Source organism: Cetorhinus maximus, chromosome 19 (genome assembly GCF_964194155.1).
Source record: "Cetorhinus maximus chromosome 19, sCetMax3.hap1.1, whole genome shotgun sequence".
NCBI classification, from domain to species: Eukaryota; Metazoa; Chordata; class Chondrichthyes; order Lamniformes; family Cetorhinidae; genus Cetorhinus; species Cetorhinus maximus.
Window position 1 is genome coordinate 5,421,529 of NC_135897.1, and position 23,194 is coordinate 5,444,722.

At 46.1% G+C, this 23,194-nt stretch overlaps 1 protein-coding gene across 1 annotated transcript in view; it reads left to right on the forward strand.

Annotated features, from left to right (window-relative positions):
• Positions 1-23,194, forward strand: part of LOC144694291 (uncharacterized) — a 145,491-nt gene that overhangs the window by 41,524 nt on the left and 80,773 nt on the right. The window contains exons 17-19 of the mRNA XM_078564623.1: positions 18,595-18,731; positions 21,068-21,164; positions 22,215-22,259. Coding sequence (XP_078420749.1) covers positions 18,595-18,731; positions 21,068-21,164; positions 22,215-22,259 — 279 coding nt within the window. The remainder of the gene's footprint in view (positions 1-18,594; positions 18,732-21,067; positions 21,165-22,214; positions 22,260-23,194) is intronic.

Sequence of the window (23,194 nt, forward strand, 5' to 3'; positions counted from 1 at the left end):
GCCCTACTCTTTCCCTGGTTATCCTCTTCCCATTGATATACTTATAGAATACCTTGGGATTTTCCCTACTTTTACCAGCCAGAGCTTTCTAATATCCCCTCTTTGCTCTCCTAATTGCTTTCTTAAGCTCCACCCTGCACTTTCTGTACTCCACTAATGCCTCTGCTGATTTGCTTCCCTTGTACCTGCTAAAAGCCTCTCTTTTCCTTCTCATCGTAACCTGAATACCTCTGGCCATCCATGGTTCTCTGGGCTTGTTACTCCTTTCTATCACCCTAGAGGGAACATGTTGAGCCTGTCCCCTCCCCATTTCCTTTTTGAATGGCCCCCACTGCTCCTCTGTAGATTTCCCCACAAGTAGCTGTTCCCAGTCTACCTTGGCCAGATCCTGCCTTATTTTACTAAAATCCACTCCCCCAATCCAAAATATTTTTTTGCAACTTGTCGATTTCTTTGTCCATAACAAACATAAACTGTACCATGTTGTGGGGGTCGCTATCAATAAAATGCTCCCCCACCACCAGCTCAAGCCACCTGTCCGGCTTCATTCCCCAGAATTAGGTCCAGCACTGCGCCGTCCCTTGTTGGACCCTCTACATATTGACCTAAAAGGTTCTCCTGTACACATTTCAAGAAATCCGCTCCATCCAAGCCCTTAACACTATGTCTGTCTCAATTAATGTTGGGAAAGTTGAAATCACCTAATATAATTACCCTATTGTTATTGTTTTTACACACCTCTGCAAATTGTGCACATATTTGCTCCTCAATTTCCCGCTGACTATCTGGGTGTCTATAATAAACACCTCACAATTTGGCTGCCCCTTTTTTTATTCCTAAGCTCTACCCACAAAGCTTCATTCGATGCCCCCTCCAAGATATCATCTCTCCTTACTGCAGTAACTGACTCCTTAACTAATAATGCAATGCCTCCTTTTTTTTTGCAAAAATATACTTTATTCACAAAATATCTTCAAACAACATTCCAAAACATTTCAAAATCACCAACGCAAATATACAAACAGGTTCAAACTTTTACAACACGTATCACGAAATCCATTGATACATACAATAAATATTACATTCATTTTGAGTTGTACAGCTCGAAGGGATTTAAACAGTTCCCAGTCCTTTGGTGCACTATGGCAGAAAGGTCTTAGGCAGTGACCCTTCCCCATTGCTCCTCCTTTTTTACCCCCTCCCCTGTCTTGCCTGAATATTCTATATCCCTGAATGTTGAGCTGCCAATCCTACCCCTCCCTCAACTACATCTCAGTGATGGCTACTATATCACAATTCCACGTGTCAATCCTTACCCTTAACTCATCCGTTTTACCTGTATCTAGCCTGGTTTATTTCAAAATGCAAATGTTCCTTTGACACCCATGTTTCTAAACTTCCCCACGTTTATCTAATTAACATATCAAACCTAACCCCTCTTCTTAGATCAAAGCAATCAGACTAATTCAATTAAGTCTTTAAGTCTTACACACACACACACACACACACACACACATATACAAACACATAGGCACATCCCACTATTATTCTCTTTCAATAAATTCCAATAACATTATGAGAATTATTATATCTTCTTGACACAACTATAAATTAGATGGAGTTAGTCCACAGGATGCAGCATAGGAAGAGGAGTTGGGGCAGTAGGGAACAGGTCATTGAAACTATTTGTAGTGTGCAGAATCTTTAAATAAAACACATGGAATCTTGGATTGTATAATGTGCAGAATCACAAATCAAAGTTCCGATCTTTTGTCCCTGAGCAGGCCATTGGTTCCTCTGGAGCAGCGGGTGCAATTTTGGTTAAAGCTCAGGAATGATACTGTCACTGGTTGTGCTAATTATGATATTGATAATTTGGTAATGTAAATATAAAACTCATTAAATATAACTTGCAAAATTGAATTCAATAAATGTGGCCCATTGCCAAAAAAAACCATGCAAACATCAGCTTTGTTGTTAAAAACCCAACCAGATCATGTTGTCCTTTAGGGAAGGGGATCTGCCTTTCAGCTAACATGTGAGTCTAGTCCATATTATGGCCATAATTTTATGAGCCCCTCATGGCACCACCTCCCCTAACTTACCAGGGGTGGGTTGGCAGGTGGTGGAATGCATATTTGGGTGCCATGGCAGTGGCATTTTTACCGTTTCCTTCCTGCATCCACTGGAATTTTATCCAGGGCTGGAGAGGCACAAACAGCCCACTCACTTGTGGGCCAATTGCGTCCCTTAAGCAGCTGATTAAATGCCACTCCCGCACCACTGGGATTAACCTATGGGGGATGACATGTGACGAAGCCATCAGGTGAAGTCTGGCAGCCTTGCCGCCAGGTTGGAAGGGGTGCCTCCTGTTCAAGCACTCTGAGCACAACAGAGGATCCCTCCCACCCTCCGTAACCTTCACTGGGGCTTGCAAGCCAGGCCCCAGCCCCTGGGCCCCGGATTTAAAGATAAGGGTGTCTCTTTGGGGACAGCCTGTAGCTTCAGCAGTGGCGGCTGCTCCCAGTAACGCTGCTGGGACTAGGGAGCTGCAGGACACTTGATTGACCAGCAGCCTTCAGAGGTGTGACTTACTCCCAAATGGAGGCAGAAGTCTCACCCTGAGCTAGTTATGGTCTGACAGCCATTAAATTGCTGTGAGGTGACCTGAGCAAGGGCAGGATCAGCGATGACTTCTCAGCTGGGGGTTGAGGCCACCTCCTCCACATAACATTCTGGCATTTGTGGTTGACTGTAAATGCCCTCTGAACTGGATTAGCAAACCACTAACTTGTAGGATCTGGCAATAAAGGTATCAATGTAATAAATAAACAATAAGTGTCAACATTTACCTCTGAGGGTTCAAGTCCGACTCCAGAGATTTGATCACAAAAATTAGACTGAACCTCCACTGAAAGAGTGGTGCACTGTTGGAGGTGCTGTCTTTTGAATGAGATGTTATGTAAGTCACTAGGATCGGAAGGGATGCATCTGAGGGAAGTAAGGGTGGAAATTGCGGAGGTATTGACCATAATCTTTCAGTCCTCCTTGGATAGAGTGGTGCTGTCAGAAGACTGGAGAATTGCAAAAATTACATCCTTGTTCCAAAAAGGGTTTAGGGATAAACCCAGCAAATACAGTCCAGTCAGTTTAACCTCAGTTGTGGTAATGCTTTTAGGGACAATATTATGGAGAAAAAAATAAGTCTCTTGGACAAGTGCAGGTTAATTAAGGAAAGCCAGCATGGATTTATTAAGGGAAATTTGTGTTTAACTAAATTGATTGAGCTTTCTCACGTGGTAACAGAGAGGGTTGATGAGGGCAATACAGTTGTTGTGATGTGCATGGACTTGCTAAGGGCATTTGATAAAAGTGCAACATAACATGTTTGTGAGCAAAGATAAAGCCCATGGAAAAAGGGACAGTGACAGCATGGATACGAAGCTGACTGAGTGACAGGAAACAGGGTAATGGTGAAGTGTTTTTTGGACTAGAGGAAGGATTCCAGTGGGGTTACCCCAGGAGTCAGCATTAGGCTCACTGAGTTTCTTGATATATATTAATGACCTAGACTTTGGTGTGCAGGACACAATTTCAAAATTTGCAGGTGACACAAAATGTCTAAGTGTTATGAACAGTGAGAAGGGTTGTGATAGGCTTCAAGTGGACACAAAAAGGCTGGTGAAATGAGCAAACATGTGGTAGGTGAATTAATACAAAGAAGTGCAAAGTGAAACATTTTGCTAGCAAGAATGTGAAGAGGCAATATAAAGAAAAAGGTACAATTCTGAAGGGGTTGCAGCAACTGAGGGACCCGGGGTATATATGCACAAATCAGTGAAGGCGGTAGCGAGGGCCGACTGAGAAAGTGGTTAAGATGCATACAGGGTTCTTGCCTTTATAATTAGAGATATTTGAAATTGTTATGGTTTGGCCCCAACTGGAGTATTGGGTCCAATTTTGGGCATAGCACTTTAGGAAGAATTTGAAGATATACGAGAATGGCTCCAGGGATGAGGGACTTAGGAACATGCGAAATAGGAGCAGGTGTAGGCCAGTTATATGTATAGATTGTCGAAGCTTTGAGAAGAGAAGGTTGAGGGGAGATTTGATAGATGTGTTCAAAATCATGAGGGGTCTAGACAGAGTAGATAGAAAGAAACTGTTCCCATTGATGGAGGGCTGAGAGCTAGAGGTCACTGATTTAAGGTGGTTGGCAAAAGAACCAATGGTGACATGAGGAAGATCTTTTTTTAAGCAGTGAGTGGTTATGATCTGGAAAACATTAGCTGGGAGTCTGGCAGAGGCAGATACAATCAGGTTTTTCAAAAGAGAATTTGATAAGCACGAAGGAAAAAGATGTAGGGCTACGGGAAGAAGGCAGGGGAGTGGGACTAGCTGAGTTGCCATTGCAGAGAGCCAGCACCAACATGATAGGCCAAATGACCTCCTTCTGTGCTGTAACCATTCTATGTTTCTATGAAACCAAGACACTGCCTACACTCACCCCATCTGGTGTACTGACCTCTACCTAGCAGAGGCCAGGAACCTCCTCTCTGACACTTCCTCCTGCCTCCCCCTGGACTATGACCTCATCACCAGACATCAAGGCATTGTTTCCAGCACTCTCACTGCCCTCATCTTCTCTGGCGATCTTCTCTCCATGGCCTCCAACCTCATAATCCCCCAATTCCATACAGCCCGCTTCTACCTCCTTCGCAAGGTCCACAAGCAGGACTGTCTTGATAGACTTATCATTTCAGCCTGCTCCTGCCCCACTGAAATGATTTCTTCATACCTTGACTTTATCTTTTCTCCCCTTGTCCAGTCTCTCTCCACTACATCCATTCTAATACCCTCTGTCACTTTAACAATTTCCAATTTCCTGGCCCTAATGGTCTCCTCTTCACCGTGGATGTCCAATCTCTTTACACCTCCATCCCCCACCAGGATGTCCTGTGGACTTTCTACTTTTTCCTAGAATGGAGGCCCAATCGGTCACCATCCACCACCACCCTCCTCCACCTGGCTGAACTTGTTCTCTCATTGAACAACTTCTCTTCTAACTCACCTTAGTTCCTCCAAATATGAGTACCCACATGGATCCTAACTATGCCTATCTTTTTGTTTTTGTCATTTCTTGTTCCAATCCTACTCAGGCCCCTTCCCCGGCCCTTTTACAGTATTGATGACTGTATTGGTGCAGCTTCCTGCTCGCGCCCTGAATTGGAAAACTTCACCAACTTTACTTCCAATTTCCACTCATCTCTCACTCTCCATCTTCAAATCTTCCCTTCCCTTCCTTGACTTCTCTGCCTCCATTTCTGGGGATAGACCATCAGCAAATATTCATTACGAGCCTCCTGACTCCCACAGCTACCTCGACTACATTTCCTTACACATCGCACATTGTAAGGATTCCATTCCAACCTCCCAGTTCCTCCATCTTCATCATATCTATCAGGATGATGCAACTGTCAGCACCAGTGCTTCTGATATGTCTTCCTTTCTCCTCAGCCAAAGATTTCCCCTCATTGTGGTTGGCAGGGTCGTCCAAAATGCCCAAACAATTTTCCACACTTCTGCTCTCAGCCCCTCCCTTCCCTCCCAGAACCACGATAGTGTTCCCCTTGTTCTCACCTTCCACCCCAACAGCCTTCGTATTCAACAAGTCTTCCTCTAACATTTCCGTCTCCTCCAGCATAATGCCACCACCAAACACACGTTCACTACCTCTTCCCTTCAGCATTCTGAAGAGACTGTTCCCTCTATGATACTCTGCTCCACTCCTCCATCACCCCAACATATGTCCCCTTCCTATAGCGCCTTTCTATTTAAGCTAAGAGGAAGATGATTGCAGAACATCCCCATGTATGTAGGCTCTGTTTTCATCTTACAAGATGTGTGGCACATTTTTTCTTTTATTCATTCATGGGATGTGGGCTTCACTGGCTGGGCCAGCATTAATTGCCCATCCGTAATTGCCCTTGAGAAGGTGGTGGTGAGATGCCTTCTTGAACCTCTACAGTCCATGTTGTGTAGGTACACCCACAGCACTGTTAGGAAGGGCCTAGGTAGATGCCGGGTGGTCTGCCTGGTTTCATTCCTTTTTTGTGACTCTGTAGTGGTTTGATACAACTGAGCAGCTTGCTAGGCCATTTCACAGGGCAGTTAAAAGTCAACCACATTGCTGTGGGTCTGGAGTCACATGTAGGCCAGACCAGGTAAGGATAACAGATTTCCTTCCCTAAAGGACATTAGTGAACCAGATGGGTTTTTACAACAATTGACAATGGTTTCATGGTCATCATTCGACTTTTAATTCCAGATTTTTATTGAATTCAAATTCCACCATCTGCTGTGGTTGGATTCGAACCCAGGTCTCCAGAGGGGCTGATGGCTGATGGTATTGCAAGATTAACTTCAGAGAGGGATTCTCATCGATGCCTGGAGTATTGCGTGCAGTTTTGGTCTTCTTACCTAAGGAAAGATATACTTGCCATAGAGGGAGTGCAACGAAGGTTCACCAAACTAATTCCTGGATGGAGGAATTGCCCTATGAGGAAAGGTTAAATAGACTGGGCCTTCATTCTCTGGGGTTCAGAAGAATGAGAGGCGATCTCATTTAAACATACAAAATTCTTACGGGGCTCGGCAAGGTAGATGCAGGAAGGATGTTTCCCTTGACTGGAGTGTCTAGAACCAGGGGACACAGTCTCAGAATAAGGGGAAGGTCATTTACAACTGAGATGAGGAGGAATTTCTTCACTCAGACGATGGTGAATCTTTGGAATTCTCTGCCCCAGAGGGCTGTGGAAGCTGTCGTTGAGTATGTTCAAGACTAAGATTGGTAGATTTCTATGTATTAAAAACACCAATGGACACGGGGATAGTGCAGGGAAATGGGATTGAAGTAGAAGATCAGCCATGGTCTCACTGAATGGCGGAGTGGGCTCAAAGAGCTGAATTGCCAACTCCTGCTCCTATTTCTTGTGTTTTAACGATGCCACGCATTTTGGAGCCAGTGACAGCTGCAAGAGCGACGGCGTCCATCCCCCATCCTAGGGAGACTTCCAAACCACTCAGTGCCTACCACATGGGGACGTTTCATGATGACTAGCTTATGTTGAGGGCCCAAACGACATACCCTGTCTGCCTGCACGCAACTTCTTGATAATGGGCTTGAAGAATATCCATTATGCTTTCATTCAGGCTTTTAGGGATGTTAGCAGCTGGATTAGATATGTTCCCCCACAGATCAGAATTTCCTAAGCTCTGTGAGCAGTGTAAAGGAAAAGGACCAAATCACTGCCATCATTTACACAATGACCCCTACTACTATTATTCAGGAACATTTCACTAGGTATTCTTTGTTTCTGGAGTCTGAAATCACCAATCCTTTATGTAGGATGTTAAGTTCAATTGCATGCCTCAAGGCATTTTGTATGATGAGGTAGCCGGAGGCAGATAAACAGTGGGGCTCCCAAGGCTCCACTTCAAGGATGCTTGCAAGGCCCTAAACACCGACTATTGCACTTGGGAGTCACTAGCTGGCGAAAGATGGAAATCGCGACACATCCCGTGGGCTGGCACGCACTGCTATGGTGACCAGTGGCTACAGCAGCTTGGCAACAGGTTCCAATGCTGAAAACAACAACTCACAACATCGCTCGTCATCTACATGTGCAGTGCTTGTGGCAAAACCTGCCTCTCAAGGATTGGCCTTCACAGCCATCAGCAAAGGTACACCAAATGTAGACACCCCACCTAAACAGATTGCTTGCTGTCATTGCTAATAGATGAAAGGATGCCAACATTCCAGGACCAATCAATCACCAAACCTCTGGTCCATCCAAGGAGAAGTGGACCTCATCTGTCCAAAGAGACTCCGAGTACAAGAAAACTACTATCCACAACAAAGATCCTAGGCCTTTGGTGGCTCTGAGAAGTGATATGAGTTATAAAGGTTTGCTGACTGGGTGGAACTTGCTTTCTGACAGATTGGGTGGATGGTGCTGTTCCACATAAGGGGTTGATGTCTTCAGACTTTAGAAACATGGAGCACTCACTGAAATGCTCCTGAATAATTGTAGTTGGGTTCGTATTGTGATTTTGTCCAGGCCCTTCACACAGTTTGCACAGCTTAGGGCATTGTTTACTGGCATCTGGAACACAGCTGGAGGGAAAGAACCGATCCACAACTGGGAAAAAAGGAATGGAAATTAATGTGCAAGAACTGGAGGATATGAATCCATAAAGGAGATTTTCCAGAGTCGACACCCAACAACACAGGATTATTTGGGAATGGTGAATATTGAAAAGTTGGGCACATTGGGAGCAAGTGCCTCTAAAGGAACTCGCCTGATTTTTCTTCCCTCAAAATGAATAGAAGATACTCAGGCAGAAAGCAGTGTCATGGTGGGCTCACGTGGTCAGAGCCAGAGACTACAAGGAGTGAGCTGCAACATGGGCAGAAGAAGCATCGGTCAGTGAGAGCAGTCCAAGGCCTCTGTCGGTGCCTGGAGAACCAGTGAGGGGAATTGGAGCAGGCATCCAGCTGCTACAGACTAAAGAGGACAGTCCGGATAGCGCAGAATTTCCCTAAGTCTAAGGTTGAGGTGTGGAAGAAATCTTTCGTAGTCTACATAGCAAGGTCATCTGGCTCATGTGTCCGAGGGGAACTGGCAGCAGATGTGCCCTGAACATACTGACTCTCAACTTTGTTCCCTTGCTGTGCTTCAAGTCTGGTTGTAACCCCAAATCCTGTTTGTGAAGAGTGGGGATAGGAGGTAAATGAGGAGGATTTGGCTTCACTATAGCTGCTGAACACAAGGCATCCCTGCCTTCATTGCTTAACAACCAAATTTGTAGCTTAGCTGACTCCAGAGAAGGAGTTGAGCTCTTGATGTTTTCTTTTGCGTTTGGAGTGATGGACAGTTATCCATTATAAGGCATATAATTCTTTAGGATAAGCTTTTTCATGAATGGACAGGTTTTATGCCGGGGGAATAAAGGAGCACGGAGCTGGAACTTTTATGCATTCCGGCTGCTTTTTTCCAGCATTACATTTTAAAGCAGATGTTCCTACCTGCTTGATTCTCTAATATTCGCTCCATCCAAATAGTCACGTGTATCTCGGCAAAAGCTCAGCAAAATCTTCCCTTATCGATAGACAAGCGGAGCTCAGAGGTTGGTCACTAACAGGTAAGGTTACAAAGGAGGAGGTAATTGCAGCAAAATAAGCATAAAGTGCTGAAATTACACCATGGGTTACCTGTATAAAAGCACTAAACATATTCCCTCTTTGTTAACAGCACATGAGATGATACGTGTGTCCAAGTAACAGAAGAGGAATGAGCACAGAGTGAGACTGAAAGGGATGTGAAGACAAACTGCGGCAGCTGGAAATCTGCAACACTAACAGAAAATGTTGGAAATACTCGGGCACAATCTGTAAAGAAAAATGTTGATGATTCCGACTGAGGGGTTGGTTAGCTCAGTTAGCTAGGTGGTTAGATTACGATATAGAATGATGCCAATGTTGTGGGTTTGATCCCTGTACTGGCAGTGGGGGTTCATAGAGGTCTGCCTCCTTGCTTTGCCCCATAATTGATGTGGAGTGGTACTCCTCAACCTCTCCTTCTGAGACAAATGCCAGTGGTCTCTGCTGGGACTATAACTAATTACCTGATATTTCAGACAGAGCTTTCATCAGTTCTGGAAGAGGCCTTTTCAGGAATGCAGCTGAGACACAGAAACATCGATTTAAAAAAGCAAAATGCTGCAGGTGTTGGAAACCTAAAATAAAAACAAATAAATGCTGGAAATGCTCAGCAGGTCAGGCAGCATCTGTGGAGAGAAACAAACAGAGTTAATGGTCTGAATCTTCTGAATGGCAGCAATAATGAGCGGATTGCTGCTGTGCTTGAAGATTTCCCTGACCTGATGCTGCTGCTCATTTCTTCTGGGGTGTTGCAATCCCAGACGCCAAGGAAATTCGCAGCGCAGCTTGCCTCAGGGAACTCCGCCAGAGTGGATAGAGTCCATGGAAGACAGGACATGCCCTAGCACTAGTTGACATATGGTAAGTTTAAAGATCTGGCCTTTGAATGATTGGGAGGGAGGGAGGGAGTGAGTGAGTGGGTGGGTGGGTCAGTCAGATGAATGAGGTTGATGGGTAGGTAAGTGGGTAGGGTTGGTACGTGGGCGAATGAGTGAGTTGGTAGGTGGGTGAGTGTTTAGTCAGGTAAGCTGTTAGTCAGGTTGGGTCCGTGGGCTGGTCAGGCCAGGAGGTATTTAATCGGGTCTGGTCAGGGGCGTAGATGGATTGGGTCAGAGTGGGTAGTCGGGTAGGCTCGGTATGTGGCTGGGACATCAGGGGATAGTCAATGGGGTCACTTGTAGAGTTACCCCAGTGTTAGATTAGGTTTTAATCTGCCTAACATTTCCTCGGTAGCCATCCAGGTACCTACCGAAGAACGGTCCAAAGTTTCCAACTCTAACTCAGAGTCAGAAACATTTGCGGAGGGTCCCGGGGAGTAGAACTTCCCGTTGGAAGTTTAAACTTCCTGGGCAATTCGCATGCAGGTCAGAGCATCAGGCCTCCCACAGGGTCGCAACATGCAACTTCAGTCATATACCCAGACTCTGACGATCCAGAAACCGAAAGATTTGACCCATTTCAGGTCGCAATGACATCTCATCAGAACAGACACAGAAGCTTCCAACTGGCAATTTAAAACTCTAGTTTATAGATTCAGAAATGACTCATTCACCATGGTTGTTTACATTTCTCACACTGCCCCCATTGGCTTGTACCATGACTTTCACAGTAACTTATGCCCTGGTTGTGCAATTAGAACTCAGTGGCCTGAATTTTACCTTTGGCACGACCGGCAGGCCTGGGAGCAGTCGGGAAACAGGCCCCCGACCGTGATTGTTCCCCAGCCGGGATTTCACGCTGGCTAGCTAACTAACGGCTGAAAAGCTCAGCGCTGCTGGGGTGTGGCTCAGTGTAGCGACATAGCTTGTTCTGCACTTTGGAAGATTTTACTGAGTTAAATGCGCTATATAAATGTAAGTTGTTGTTATTGTTGCATCCAATGCTAAGCTGGGGGAATGTAAGGATAATCCTCGTGGTGGTCTCAAGGTGCATACCAGGGTTTGTTCCAAGCACCTTCACTCTGACTTATTCTCAAGTTTGTGTTGATGTGAGTCTGAAACTCTCTCACTTTGACAGAAATGGTGATATGTTTGTTGCAATAACGTTTAGAAACTCATTCTGCTTTGACCACCTCTAGCTTTCAGACAAACTGGACAATCGTCTTAATTCATCTACCACCATAAATGCCACCATACAGGATTGCATCGAAGGCTGTAGCCAAACCTCATTAACCACAACAGGGGGAGTGTTGTTCTGAACACTAAAAAAATGAGAGATTCTGATCAGTACTGATCTTAAAATACATACTGCCCTTTTGGACTTTTATTTATTCTTTCATGGGAGGTGAGCATTCGTGGCAAGGCCAGCATTTGTTGCCTATCCCTACTTACCCTTGAACTGAGTAGCTTGCTAGGCCATTTCAGAGGGTAGTTAAGAGTTAGCCACATTACTATGGGTCTGGAGTCACATGTAGGCCAGACCTGCTGCCTCAGGAGGCTGCAGACCCGAAAATGCTAAAATAAAGGTTTAAAAAGCTGCAAAAAGATGTCCCTGCATCATAATCAACCACCTGAAAATATAGCTGATAAAAACGCTGTCCATCGATATTTTTATTTTATTTCATGATGGAAATTTCATTCTGCCCTTGGATGAGGTTAAATGAAAAATGCAAACGCCGCCTGGCCAATTCGCCCGTTCACCAACCGTAAGGTTGGATGGGCCGTGAAAGATCTGAGACAATTGCGCCATTGGTGGGCTTACTTGCCTTCTTAGTTGTCGGCGGGCACGCTTCCGACATTTGCATGAGCCCACTGAGCGAAATATCGTGAGTGCGTGATGACGTCGGCACACTTGCCTGCTCGGCCGACATCTGCTCACGCAATCAAGTCAGGCGCGCGCCCACCCGTAGGATGTAAAATTCAGCCCAATGTATTGTTGAGAAACATTCTGCTGTTCAAACAGATGCCCATGACAGGTTTGAGCAGTAAAGGGGCCAGTGCGGCTCAAAGCCTGAAATTTCTGGTCTAAAAGTATCACCAGCCAAGTTATGTTGCACAGTAATAGGTCAGGCGATGGCATCAAATGTAGAGAAGAAACAGCAATTAACAACCACTTAACCTGAGACACTAATCAATAACCATTAAAAATACATTTCACAGTTATAATAAGTGGGCAGAATTTTTTTTTAAATTAATTATTTTACTTTGCTGTGTCTCATTTCTGTCTCTAGCCCTGCGTATATCTTCATGTATGTGTGTGTGCATGTGTGTGTGTATGTATGTGTGTGTGTTTGTGTACGTGTGGGTATATGCTTATATGTTTGTATGTGTGTTTGTGTGCATCCGTGTATGTGTGTGTGTATGTGTGTGTATGTGTGTGCGATAGTGGAATCTTACCATCTTTGAAAGTCATTAATGATCAGACAATGTTTCATTGTGTTTAAACTCAGTTATGAAAGATTCACTTCCTGCTCATTTTTTATCTGTGTTTATCCAGCACCAGTTGAAATTTCCACATCTCGACTTCCAGTAGCTTAGTTCAACAAAGGGTGAACTCTAATACACCTTACACTGTCTTCAATTCTTTCACTCACCATATCAGAGCTTGAAGGATTACAAGTACTGAGATGCAGTACTGCAAGCAACTAATTTTTACATTTTGTTGCCCTTTTACTTTCCATAATTTTACAAATAATGGGGGTGATTTTCACTGCCTTTCATCTGGTATTAACGGGACAGTAATGGTCTCAAAATGGGGGCCAGTCGCCTCGCAACCCAATTAAAACTGGCGATGCACCAGCATAACAGGGCCTACTGGCCAGAGTCCAAAACACCCATCTATTTCAGCCATGTTAAGATGAAAACTGGAGACTTTGGCTAGATTTTTCCAGCCAAGTTAACGCAGGCTTCATGGTGGGTTCAGGGGGGAGGGGAGGGAGGGGCACACAATATGGTGAGAAGACCAAAAATTGGTTTCACATCATTGTGAAAGCAGTTTGCGATCGTCTGCTCCACCCCTTAGTGGCGGGTTGCTTTTCTCACCGCCACACATTGGGAACCTAATTGCAATACTTTAGCATCTCATTATAAGCCTCGCTCACCGGAATCATCCTCCCCATGCTGGATCATCCGGACACATCGGTGTGTGTTTCACAACTGTTTATAAGCGACATGCACCTGGTGAGCTGCACATCGCTTGGGACTTCGAGGTTTGTTTGCCTACCTTGCTTCGGGCAGCACTCGAGGTCATCAGCCCACATAAATTTTAGGGGGCTCTCAGACAGATCTCTACCTGCCAGACCAACCTTAAGGCGAGGGTGGCTTTTCAATGGCTGCAGGGCTAGGGCTTGCTTGGGGAAGGGGGGAGAAGTGGCCTCAGGCAAGGGAAGAGGCTGCAGGGTGAGGGCTGTACTGGGGAAGGGGCGTATCCCAGGGTGTGTGTGGGGGCACATGTTGATCTGTGCAAGTGGCCTCAAGATGGTGAGGGCTGAGGAGACAGTCTCCAGAGGGGATGAGGCCTGATGGAGATTTGAGGGCGTGTGTGAGAATGGGTGGTGATGCCCCTTGAGCTGGCAGTGAGTGAGATGCCAGTGAATGTGTAATGGGCTTGTGAGTGTGTGAGTTTAGAGTGATGAGATGGTTGCCTTACCCTGGCAGCACAGGTGAGATCATTCACCCGTTTTATGCACTGGATGGCTGACCTCTTTTGTGCAGCGTTGGCACTGACCACCTCTGCCACCAACACCCAAGCTGGAGGGGTGAGACTGATGGGCCTCCTGTGGCCAGAGCAGGGGTAGAGGACATCACAACAGGCCACCAGAAGGTGTCCCAGGAATGCGTCACTGAATCGGGGGGGGCTGCACTCTTCTTGGCTTTTGGGGTCATGTCATCACCGGAGCAATCCTGAGTGGCAAGTTTTGAGAAGTGTGACGTGGCTGCACTTTAAATATGGTGCTCTGTGTGAGGAAGTGGTGAGGTAACAGCGTGGCGGACACATTGGAGGCCACCCACCAGTGAGACAGCATGTTTCCTGTGGTTACATAATTAATGAGGTGGGAATGGGATGATGGGACGTGAAAACCTGCCCTTGCGGCTGGCAGGTAAAACAACATTTTTCCTGCCCGCTACTGCACTTTGTGCAAATCTGGGATAATTCCAACCATAAAGTCAGAGAAACATGATGGGATCACAAAAGACAGGTAGTTCGACCTTAGACCACAATATGAGCTATAGTACGTAATACACAAGTGCCCCCTGATTGCCCTGTGTTGCAAACCAAAATTTCTCAAACTGGGAAAGTACCTGATCTCAAAACCTGTTACCCAAGACAAACAGCTTTGTCAAGGAGATGAATGAGCTCATTGTGTGTTGTGGCAAAGGAAATTTCTTGGCAATGGTTCAATCAACCAATTGATATCAGGTGAGGCACTTACTTTATAGTCTTGGATGAGTTATAACCTCTTCTGAACTAAAGTCTCGGGAAGACTGAAGCAATTGTTTTCAGCCCCTGCTACAAACTCCATAATCTCACCCCCATTTCCGTCCCTGTCCATTGTCTCAAACTAAACTAACCTGCTCATCACCTCAACTGAACCTCCAAACCTATCTCCTCATTAACACAAAGAGCAGCTACTTCCACCTCTACTAGTACTTGCATCTGTCCCACTTTCATCCATCTGCTGCTGAAAAAAAAAATTAATTACTCCAAAGCTTTCTTGGCTGGCCTATCATCCTGCACCTCCATAAAGCTAAACCTATGCAAAACTCTGCTGCCCATGTCCAATCCTGTACTGAGTCCCATTCGCCATCAATTTCAAAATTCTCAACCTTGTGTTTAAACCCTTTGATGAACTTGCCCTGCCCCATCTCTGTTACACCTGCCCTTAAGCTCTCTATTCCAGTATCAGCTCACCATTCAGCCCATGAATGGCAGCCATGTTTTCAGTTGCATATGTCCACACTCTTGAGTTTTCTCCTTAACCTCTTCCAACTCTTTCTCATTCTTTAGGATCAACCTTAAAACCCAACTGTTCAGCTTTTGGTCATCCCTCCAAATATCTTTTTGTTTACTCTTTGTTCATTTTTTGGTCTAATTTTGGTCCTGTGAAATGCCGACAATGCTTTTCTACATTAAAAGCGTTATATAAATGCAAGTTACTGTTTTGAGATGTGTTCAGACCTAAGATGCAGTAACTGCTACAGTCTTTACAACAAAACTTCAATACAGGCGGGTGAATGCGGTTACCAATAACAGCAACTTGTATTTGTTTAACTTGGAAAAATGTTCCAGGAAATATTGGCATTTATATTGTGTCTTTCACAACCTTAGAATGTGCCAAAGTGCTTTACAGCCAATGAGATACTTTAAATGTAGTTAGTGCTGTAATGTAGAAAGATCTAGCAGTTATTTATTGCACAGCAATTCCACAAACAGCAATGTGATCATGACCAGATAATGTTTGGGAGATGTTAGGAATAAATAGTGGCCACTGGGACACAGTTCCTTGCTCTTCTTTGACATTGTATCATAGGATCTTTTATGTCCACCTGAGAAAGTAGAGGGACCTCGACTTGACATCTCACCTGAAACCTGCTATCTCTAACAGTCTGCACACCCTCAGTACTGATGTCAGGTACCAGCCTAACTTCAAGTGGTTGGATGGGATTTGAACCCCAAAATTGTTTGACTGAGAGGCAATGTGGGAGATGTTCTGGGCACCAACTGTCGCCACTCGGTGCCCATCCACCTGCGGTGAGCAGGGAGGTCCAATGTGACCTCACGTTGGCGCAGCAGCTGCCTGTCGTCGCTGCGAGCTCCTCTCAGGGCGCTCCGGATGAGGGCAGCAGCTCCTCCACCCCTCTGCCATGACCGTTACATCCGTTGAGGCTGTGATAACTGGGGAGGTGCCAGTTCTGGAACTGGCCACTCCCTCCCAGGCAGGGCCATCACAGGCTCCACGGGCCAGAGGACGCCCGCCAAGGTCATCGAGGCCAACAGGACAGCAGAGTCAGCAGGCTGTCTCACAAGCCACTCTGAGCGATGGGGTGGCACCTAAACATAGCACCTGCAAACAAAAGCATAAGGCACGTTATGCACTCCATGGGTATGTCACTGGCGATTTTGTGTTGGCCTTAGATTAGGGAATTTATCATTATGTGCGTCAGAGCGATGTTTATGCTTTATTTTGGTGGCAATAAAGTCCACTTTTCTGACCATGGCTGAGGGTGTTTCCTTTGTGCTGCATTTGTATGTTTCACAGACATATCATGAGTGTTTGAGTGGACATTGATGTTTCTGCACTAAGCCCTTAGTTGCAGCTGATGAGGTGGAAGATGTAGCACCTAAATGCCACGTGTGGAAGCGCCAGGCAAGGCTGGTCCTGCTGATCCATGTGTGTGGAGCTAGCTGAAGGTTCGTTGGATTAAAGTGTCCCGGGTGTCCCTGCCTCCTTGGTGTAGTAGCGGGTCGGCGTGCTGCCCCTCATCATCGCCCTGTGCTTCCTCATCCTCTGAGCCACTGCTGGATTCATCCTGTGCAGCCTCATCCAGTGCGTCAAGGTCATCGTCAACTGCATTCCCCCTTTCCAGCGCAAGATTGTGGAGAGCGCAGCATGCTACCACTATCAGAGAGACGCGATCTGGGGGGTACTGGAGTGCGCCCCCTGAGCAGTCCAGGCAACGGAAGTGCATCTTGAGAAGACCGATGGTTCTCTCCACCACAGCCCTTGTGGTGCCGTGGCTCCTAATGTAGCGCTCCTCAGCTTCTGTTCTTGGATGGCGGAGAGGCGTCATGAGCCACCTTCTGAGGGGATAGCCCTTGTCACCCACCAGCCATCCATCCAGCCAGGCTAGAGCACTGAAGAGCCCCGGCACCTGGGAGTGTCTGACGATGTAGGCGTCGTGGGAGCTGCCCGGGTACCTTGCATAAACTTGTAGAATCAGCATCCTGTGGTCACACACTATCTGCACGTTCATGGAGTGGAAGCCCTTCCTGTTGACAAAGGCACTGGGCTCATCTACTGGCGCCTTGATGGCCACATGTGTACAGTCTATAGTACCCTGGACACGGGGGATGCCAGCAATGGCAACGAAGCCTCTGGCTCGCTGTATCTGACTTGCCTGGACGCAGCGGAAGTGGATGAAGGTCAATGCCCGTCTGAACAGAGTGCCTGTAACCTGCTTGACACAAGTGCGGACAGCTGATTGGGAGACACCGCAAAGATCACCCACCAACCCCTGGAAGGAGCCAGAGGCATAGAGGGGGAGCGCAACTGTTGCCTTCAGAGCCGCTGGCAATGGGGTGTCCACCCACACAGTTAGGGGAGATCTCAGGCCCAATTATCTGACAGATATAGTTCACTGTCCCCATTGACAGACGGAGCCTCCTTCGGCACTGCACCTCAGACATATTGAGGTAGCTGCTTCGCTGCCTGTAAACCCTGGCAGCAGGATAGGGGCATCTTCTGCGGCCCCTTTCACCTTGGACAACCTCTTGGACCTGCGCCCCTTGTGCCTGCGCCTGGCCTCCCAAAGGTGGCTCCCCTGGAGGCTGATTGTCCAGTCCTGGCCTCCTCCTTATTCTATCCCTCCCTTCCTCCTCAGAGGAGCTGCCTCCAGTGGAGATGTCAGAACCTATACCCAGGCCAAATGGAGGCCTCTGGAAAGCTGCAGGCCCGATAAAGATTACAGTCTGCAGAGTGCTGAGCTGAAGCTTCAAAGTACAGAGAAAGCTCTTGGAAATTGATCTGAACTGGTAACAATCACACAGGCAAGTTTAAAATACTTTCTGCATTAAATACTTCAGATAAAACATGAACAACCCCTCTGAGCCCACAAATCCCGCCCGTGGATGACGTTTGTTAAAAAGTCACTTACCCGCCTGCCCGTTGGGCCCGTGCGCCGAGCCGAAGATCGTGTGGGCTCCTCAAAATCGGCTCCAATTGCTGAGTTAAGGGCCTTAACAAGGCCTTTAATTAATGGCAGGTGCGCGTCCCACTGCATAGCGCGCCCGCCCACCTAAATATCACGATGCCGCACGCTGACTTCGGGACACTCACCCATCGTTAGCGTGCGATATTTTAAGCGCTGACATGCGGGCTCCGACACCTGCACATCAGCCAGAAAATTCTGCCCATTGTGTGTATATCTGTCGTGCCTGTGTACCCCAGGTAGAAACTATTTCCTCCAATGAGGCAATCAAGAGGAGACAATCTAAAAGTATCGGGGGAGTTTGGTAAACAGGACAGCAACTTTCCTACACACGGGGAGAGTGAGAAACAAAGCTTGAGACTGCACAAGCCCTTCCACTACCCCTGTTAACTGCTTCTCTAGTCAAGGATTCCTATGTTACGGGATGGGATGGGTTGAAATCTGACTTATAAACAATGTGCATTAAAGTGACGAAACAGAAGTCAACATGCTCCCATTCCTCAGGTGAGGTTACTGCATCTGCTGATGATAAACTACGTTGGTGCACCACCAGTGAGATAGAACAGAAAAAATGCAGCAACTGGACATCAGTCAGCTGTGTCCAGGCTGCCTCCAAGGAAGACTGCATCCAGAAAGTTTCGGTAAGTGTCACCAGGATATTTAATAACGTGTTACTGTGTAAAATAGGAACTGCATTGGCTTGTCCGGCTAATCCCTGAGGGCTTGAGAAGTGTCAAATGAATTTGAGGCACTTGCACAGGAGGGTGAAAGAAATTTAGCTGATCTTATGTACCATGAGCTTTCAGATACGGAGGAGCTTTGACCGAGGTCAGGAATGAGACACTTGCCTTCACCTTGGGGTGGAAATGCCACATTTTACCAGGGGAACAATAAATGAAGAAATGAATTGTTTTGCCAGCATTAATTATCTAAGGTAGGATGTGGGGACTGATGGAAAGGAGTGTGAGAATATATGGGAATGTGGGATGTATATTTTGAATGTCACCTATTATATTTGGAATGTGGGTATATATATTTGGATTTAAATGGATATATTTAGAATGTGAGGGCTATAGTTGGAATGTGGACGGGTATATTTGGAAAGTGGCAGGTATATTTCAGATGTTGGGGGGGGCGGGGGAATATATTTGGATTGTGAGGGGGTGGAATTAGTTGAGTAAATGTAACAATAGGGAGAATATTATCAAGATCCTGTTGACCCTGAGACAGTGAACTGTAAATGAGGTTTGGAGGTTTCTGTATCAAGCATGAAGTTAACTGAGGTTAACAAATGCAAAGTAATGGAGAGGTAGCGTAATCTCACCTTGGATTGGATATTCCTTTCCACATTTTATTTTACTAAAACAAATCAACATTTTCCCTGACCTGTTCCAATTTTTATAAATGCTGGTTGATTTCCATTTGTGTGGCACATGCAGAGCCTAGGGCAATTGTAGTCTTTAGGTGGGATTTGGGGAGAGCGTTAGATGTCAGCTGATAACTAGGTGAGGGCTCATATACATAATTCAATCTGAATTAAAGGCACAAAATCTGTTATTTTTACATCTCTGCAAGAGGTTCCCATGTCCACATTTATAATGGAAGTTGCCATTCTCAACCTACCATGTTGTAATTACACCCTCCTACCAATGGTGGAGCAGCAGTGCTTCCACAGGAGGGAATGGGTAATTGCACCCAGCTAGAAGGGGATATTGACATTACAGTAGGGGTCCATCCACTCAGCCCAATCAGTACAGGCCTGGGTTTACATTTCATGCAAGAAAATAGTCTTAATCACATTTATCTCCACAGCATTCCTCAGTCAGCTTATTTCCTTTTCTATCATCCACCAATCCAATCTAATCTTTCCCAGTTCAGATGGTTCCTGTGTCAACCAGTAGCCCTGAAAATGAATTCTACAGCTTCTCAACTCTCTGTGTGAAGGAGTTTCTCCTTCCCTTTATCCTGAATCTCTGACATTTTCTCTTGTATATATTGTCTCTGAAAAGTCTTTTTTTGTCTTTTCAGTTCCTCATGCCAGGCAGAATTGGAGCATATCTGTGTTCTGCTTTGTACAACATCACAATACCATTTCTATGATGTTGAGTCCCATACTGCACACAGTACTATAGCTGAGATTTTACAGTTTTATTCTATATTTACAGTTATCACAACTTTGAATACCGTTAGCTTTTTTAAACAAGTTTTACAAAGATTATATCCATTTAAAGTATGGACATAGAAATCGATGAAGGAAAGGGTTGGCAAGAAATGCATGAATATTAAATATTTTTAATATATTATTTAGTTACAATTTCTGTTAAAGAATTTCCTCAATTCTCTACCCTCCCACCCCTCCCGTGACCTTATTGATATCTATAATTTGAACATATCCACAAGCCAAGAGAATGGGCATCATCCTTCACAGTGACTTCAGACTCCAATCTATAACCTCTCTATACCAAGGGGTGTAGACAAGCAACTCAGGTTATGCCCCTGGTTGACACATCTGGTAATTTTGTTCTCTCTTTACATGTCGAGAAACATCTGGGCCTTTTGCCTGGCTGAGGTGAAAAGAGTTCTGCATCCACAGATAGGTACAAAGAGTAAGATAAGGAGAATGAGAGAACAAGAGACAAAGAAAAAGAGAGAGACACACAAACACACAATTGGGGAAAAGAAAAAGTGAGAGTGAAAGGAAGAGTCTGAGACAGAGAAGCACAGATGGAATTGCAGATTGAAGAAGGAAACTCAAGGAAAGGAGGGAAGTGAAAGGAAAGAACGGAGACTAAGGGGAGGAGATGCTCAGTGAGAATCAGTGGAAGGACGCCAGAGGGCCACAGGGGACAGCTTAAGTCCTATGTCCAACTGAGAAGGTGGCTGATAGTGAGCTCAGCAACATGTAGAAAACAGATTGAAAGAAGCAGCTGGCAACTGTAAGGAGGTCAGGTCACTAACAGAGTCTTTAGTTTTTCAGTTGGCTGAAGCTGACGCTGTTGTTCTTCACAGTTCAACAATGATTGTTGCAGGAAAGTGTGGTCTAGTACCAGTCATGACCGAGTACTATGACAAAGGTAAGCATGTGTGCCTGTCCCCACATCTACTCACAGACTTATCTTCCTCTCCCTGTATCCATGGACATTAATAATCTCGATTTCCCACCATTTTCTGCCCGATGTTTGGTCAGTTATTGATCGGATGACTGTTCCCCTCCATTCCCCAGCCTCCTCCACAATCACCCAATGTCCTGTTGGCATTTCTGCAACACATAAATGAGATAGTGGTCCTATACCTCATATACATTGAGTTTCCACCAGCTATATAAAATGGCATCCAGCATTGGCTGGTGCAAGACAGATGTAAGTTCAATTGGATAAGTTGTGCAGTTACTGTTCTAATCTTTTTTCCAGGCTATTGTTTGTTTAAAGCACCACTGACACCTGCTCTACCATCTGCTTTTGTGCCATTTGCTCAAAGGGTGCCTGTTACTGCTATTCAGGAGAGGGCACAGTGAATGTGTTACTTGGAAGAAGAGCAGCAGCCATGGAGGGATGCCCGGCTGCATTGCAGGCACATGGCAACCATGGGAAAAAGCCCCACACTGGAGTGCACAGACAGAAGGATTCCTATTTGTATTTGATCAAAAAGCAGTGACTGTGACTGAGGTTTTATTCGCAAGAGACATGATCACATAGCGATGTGACTGTGAATCATACCCTATGCACCATTATGGCAGTAGCTGTTATGGTCACCTTTGTCCTTAAGGTTTACACTAGGGGGTCATTTCAGGCTGCAACATCTGTAACCCCTGTTGCACAGCTGGGCCCAAATGAACCAAATGACTGATTAATTGTCCTCTAAAGCTAGAAATACCACCAGTGTCCCAGGGAAATGAGGGGGAGGAGGGACTGGAACAGTTGACAGTCTAGTCTTGGTCGGAGCACTTCTACTTATGTACTACGGGGGATTTAGGAAACCACGCCCGACACGTCTCCATAAACCAATGACATCCGCCGCCCCCAGTCACCAGTCATTTGCTGGAGAAAGATGCAGAAGTTAGAGGCCATCTCTCCAATTTGAGAAAGTGTTAATGCTCTTTACATTCTGGTATTTTTTGTCTACAGAGAATCTTGAACCCTGCAGGGACCCAACAGTGCACAAAGAGTCATGTGAGTTTCAGAAGTTATGTTTTTGTAATAAATATCTATAGGAATTGCAATAAAGTGCTTAAACTTGATGCAGTCACTTTAGCTGAACTCTATCTCCTCACTGGGACTGGGCTGTGTCTCCTCACTGGGACTGGGCTGTATTTCCTCACTGGGACTGGGCTGTATCTCCTCACTGGGACTGGGCTGTGTCTCCTCACTGGGACTGGGCTGTATCTCCTCACTGACACTGGCTGTATCTCCTCACTGGGACTGGGCTGTTTCTCCTCACTGGGACTGGGCTGTATCTCCTCACTGACACTGGCTGTATCTCCTCACTGGGACTGGGCTGTTTCTCCTCACTGGGACCGGGCTGTATTTCCTCACAGGGACTGGGCTGTATCTCCTCACAAGAGCTGGGCTGTGTCTCCTCACTGGGACAGGGCTGTATCTCCTCACTAGGACTGGGCTGTATCTCCTCACTAGGACTGGGCTGCACCTCCTGACTGGGACCGGGCTGTATCTCCTCACTGGGACTGGGCTGTATCTCCTCACAGGGACTGGGCTGTATCTCCTCACTGAGACTGGGCTGCACCTCTTGACTGGGACCGGGCTGTATCTCCTCACAGGGACTGGGCTGTATCTCCTCACTGGGACTGGGCTGTATCTCCTCACAGGGACTGGGCTGTATCTCCTCACTGAGACTGGGCTGTATCTCCTCACTGAGACTGGGCTGTATCTCCTCACTGAGACTGGGCTGTATCTCCTCACTGGGACCGGGCAGTATCTGCTGATTGAGACTGGGCTGTATCTCCTCACAGGGACTGGGCTGTATCTCCTCAATGAGACTGGGCTGTATCTCCTCACTGGGACTGTGCTGTATCTCCTCACTGAGACTGGGCTGCACCTCCTCACTGAGACTGTGCTGTATCTCCTCACTGGGACAGGGCTGTATCACC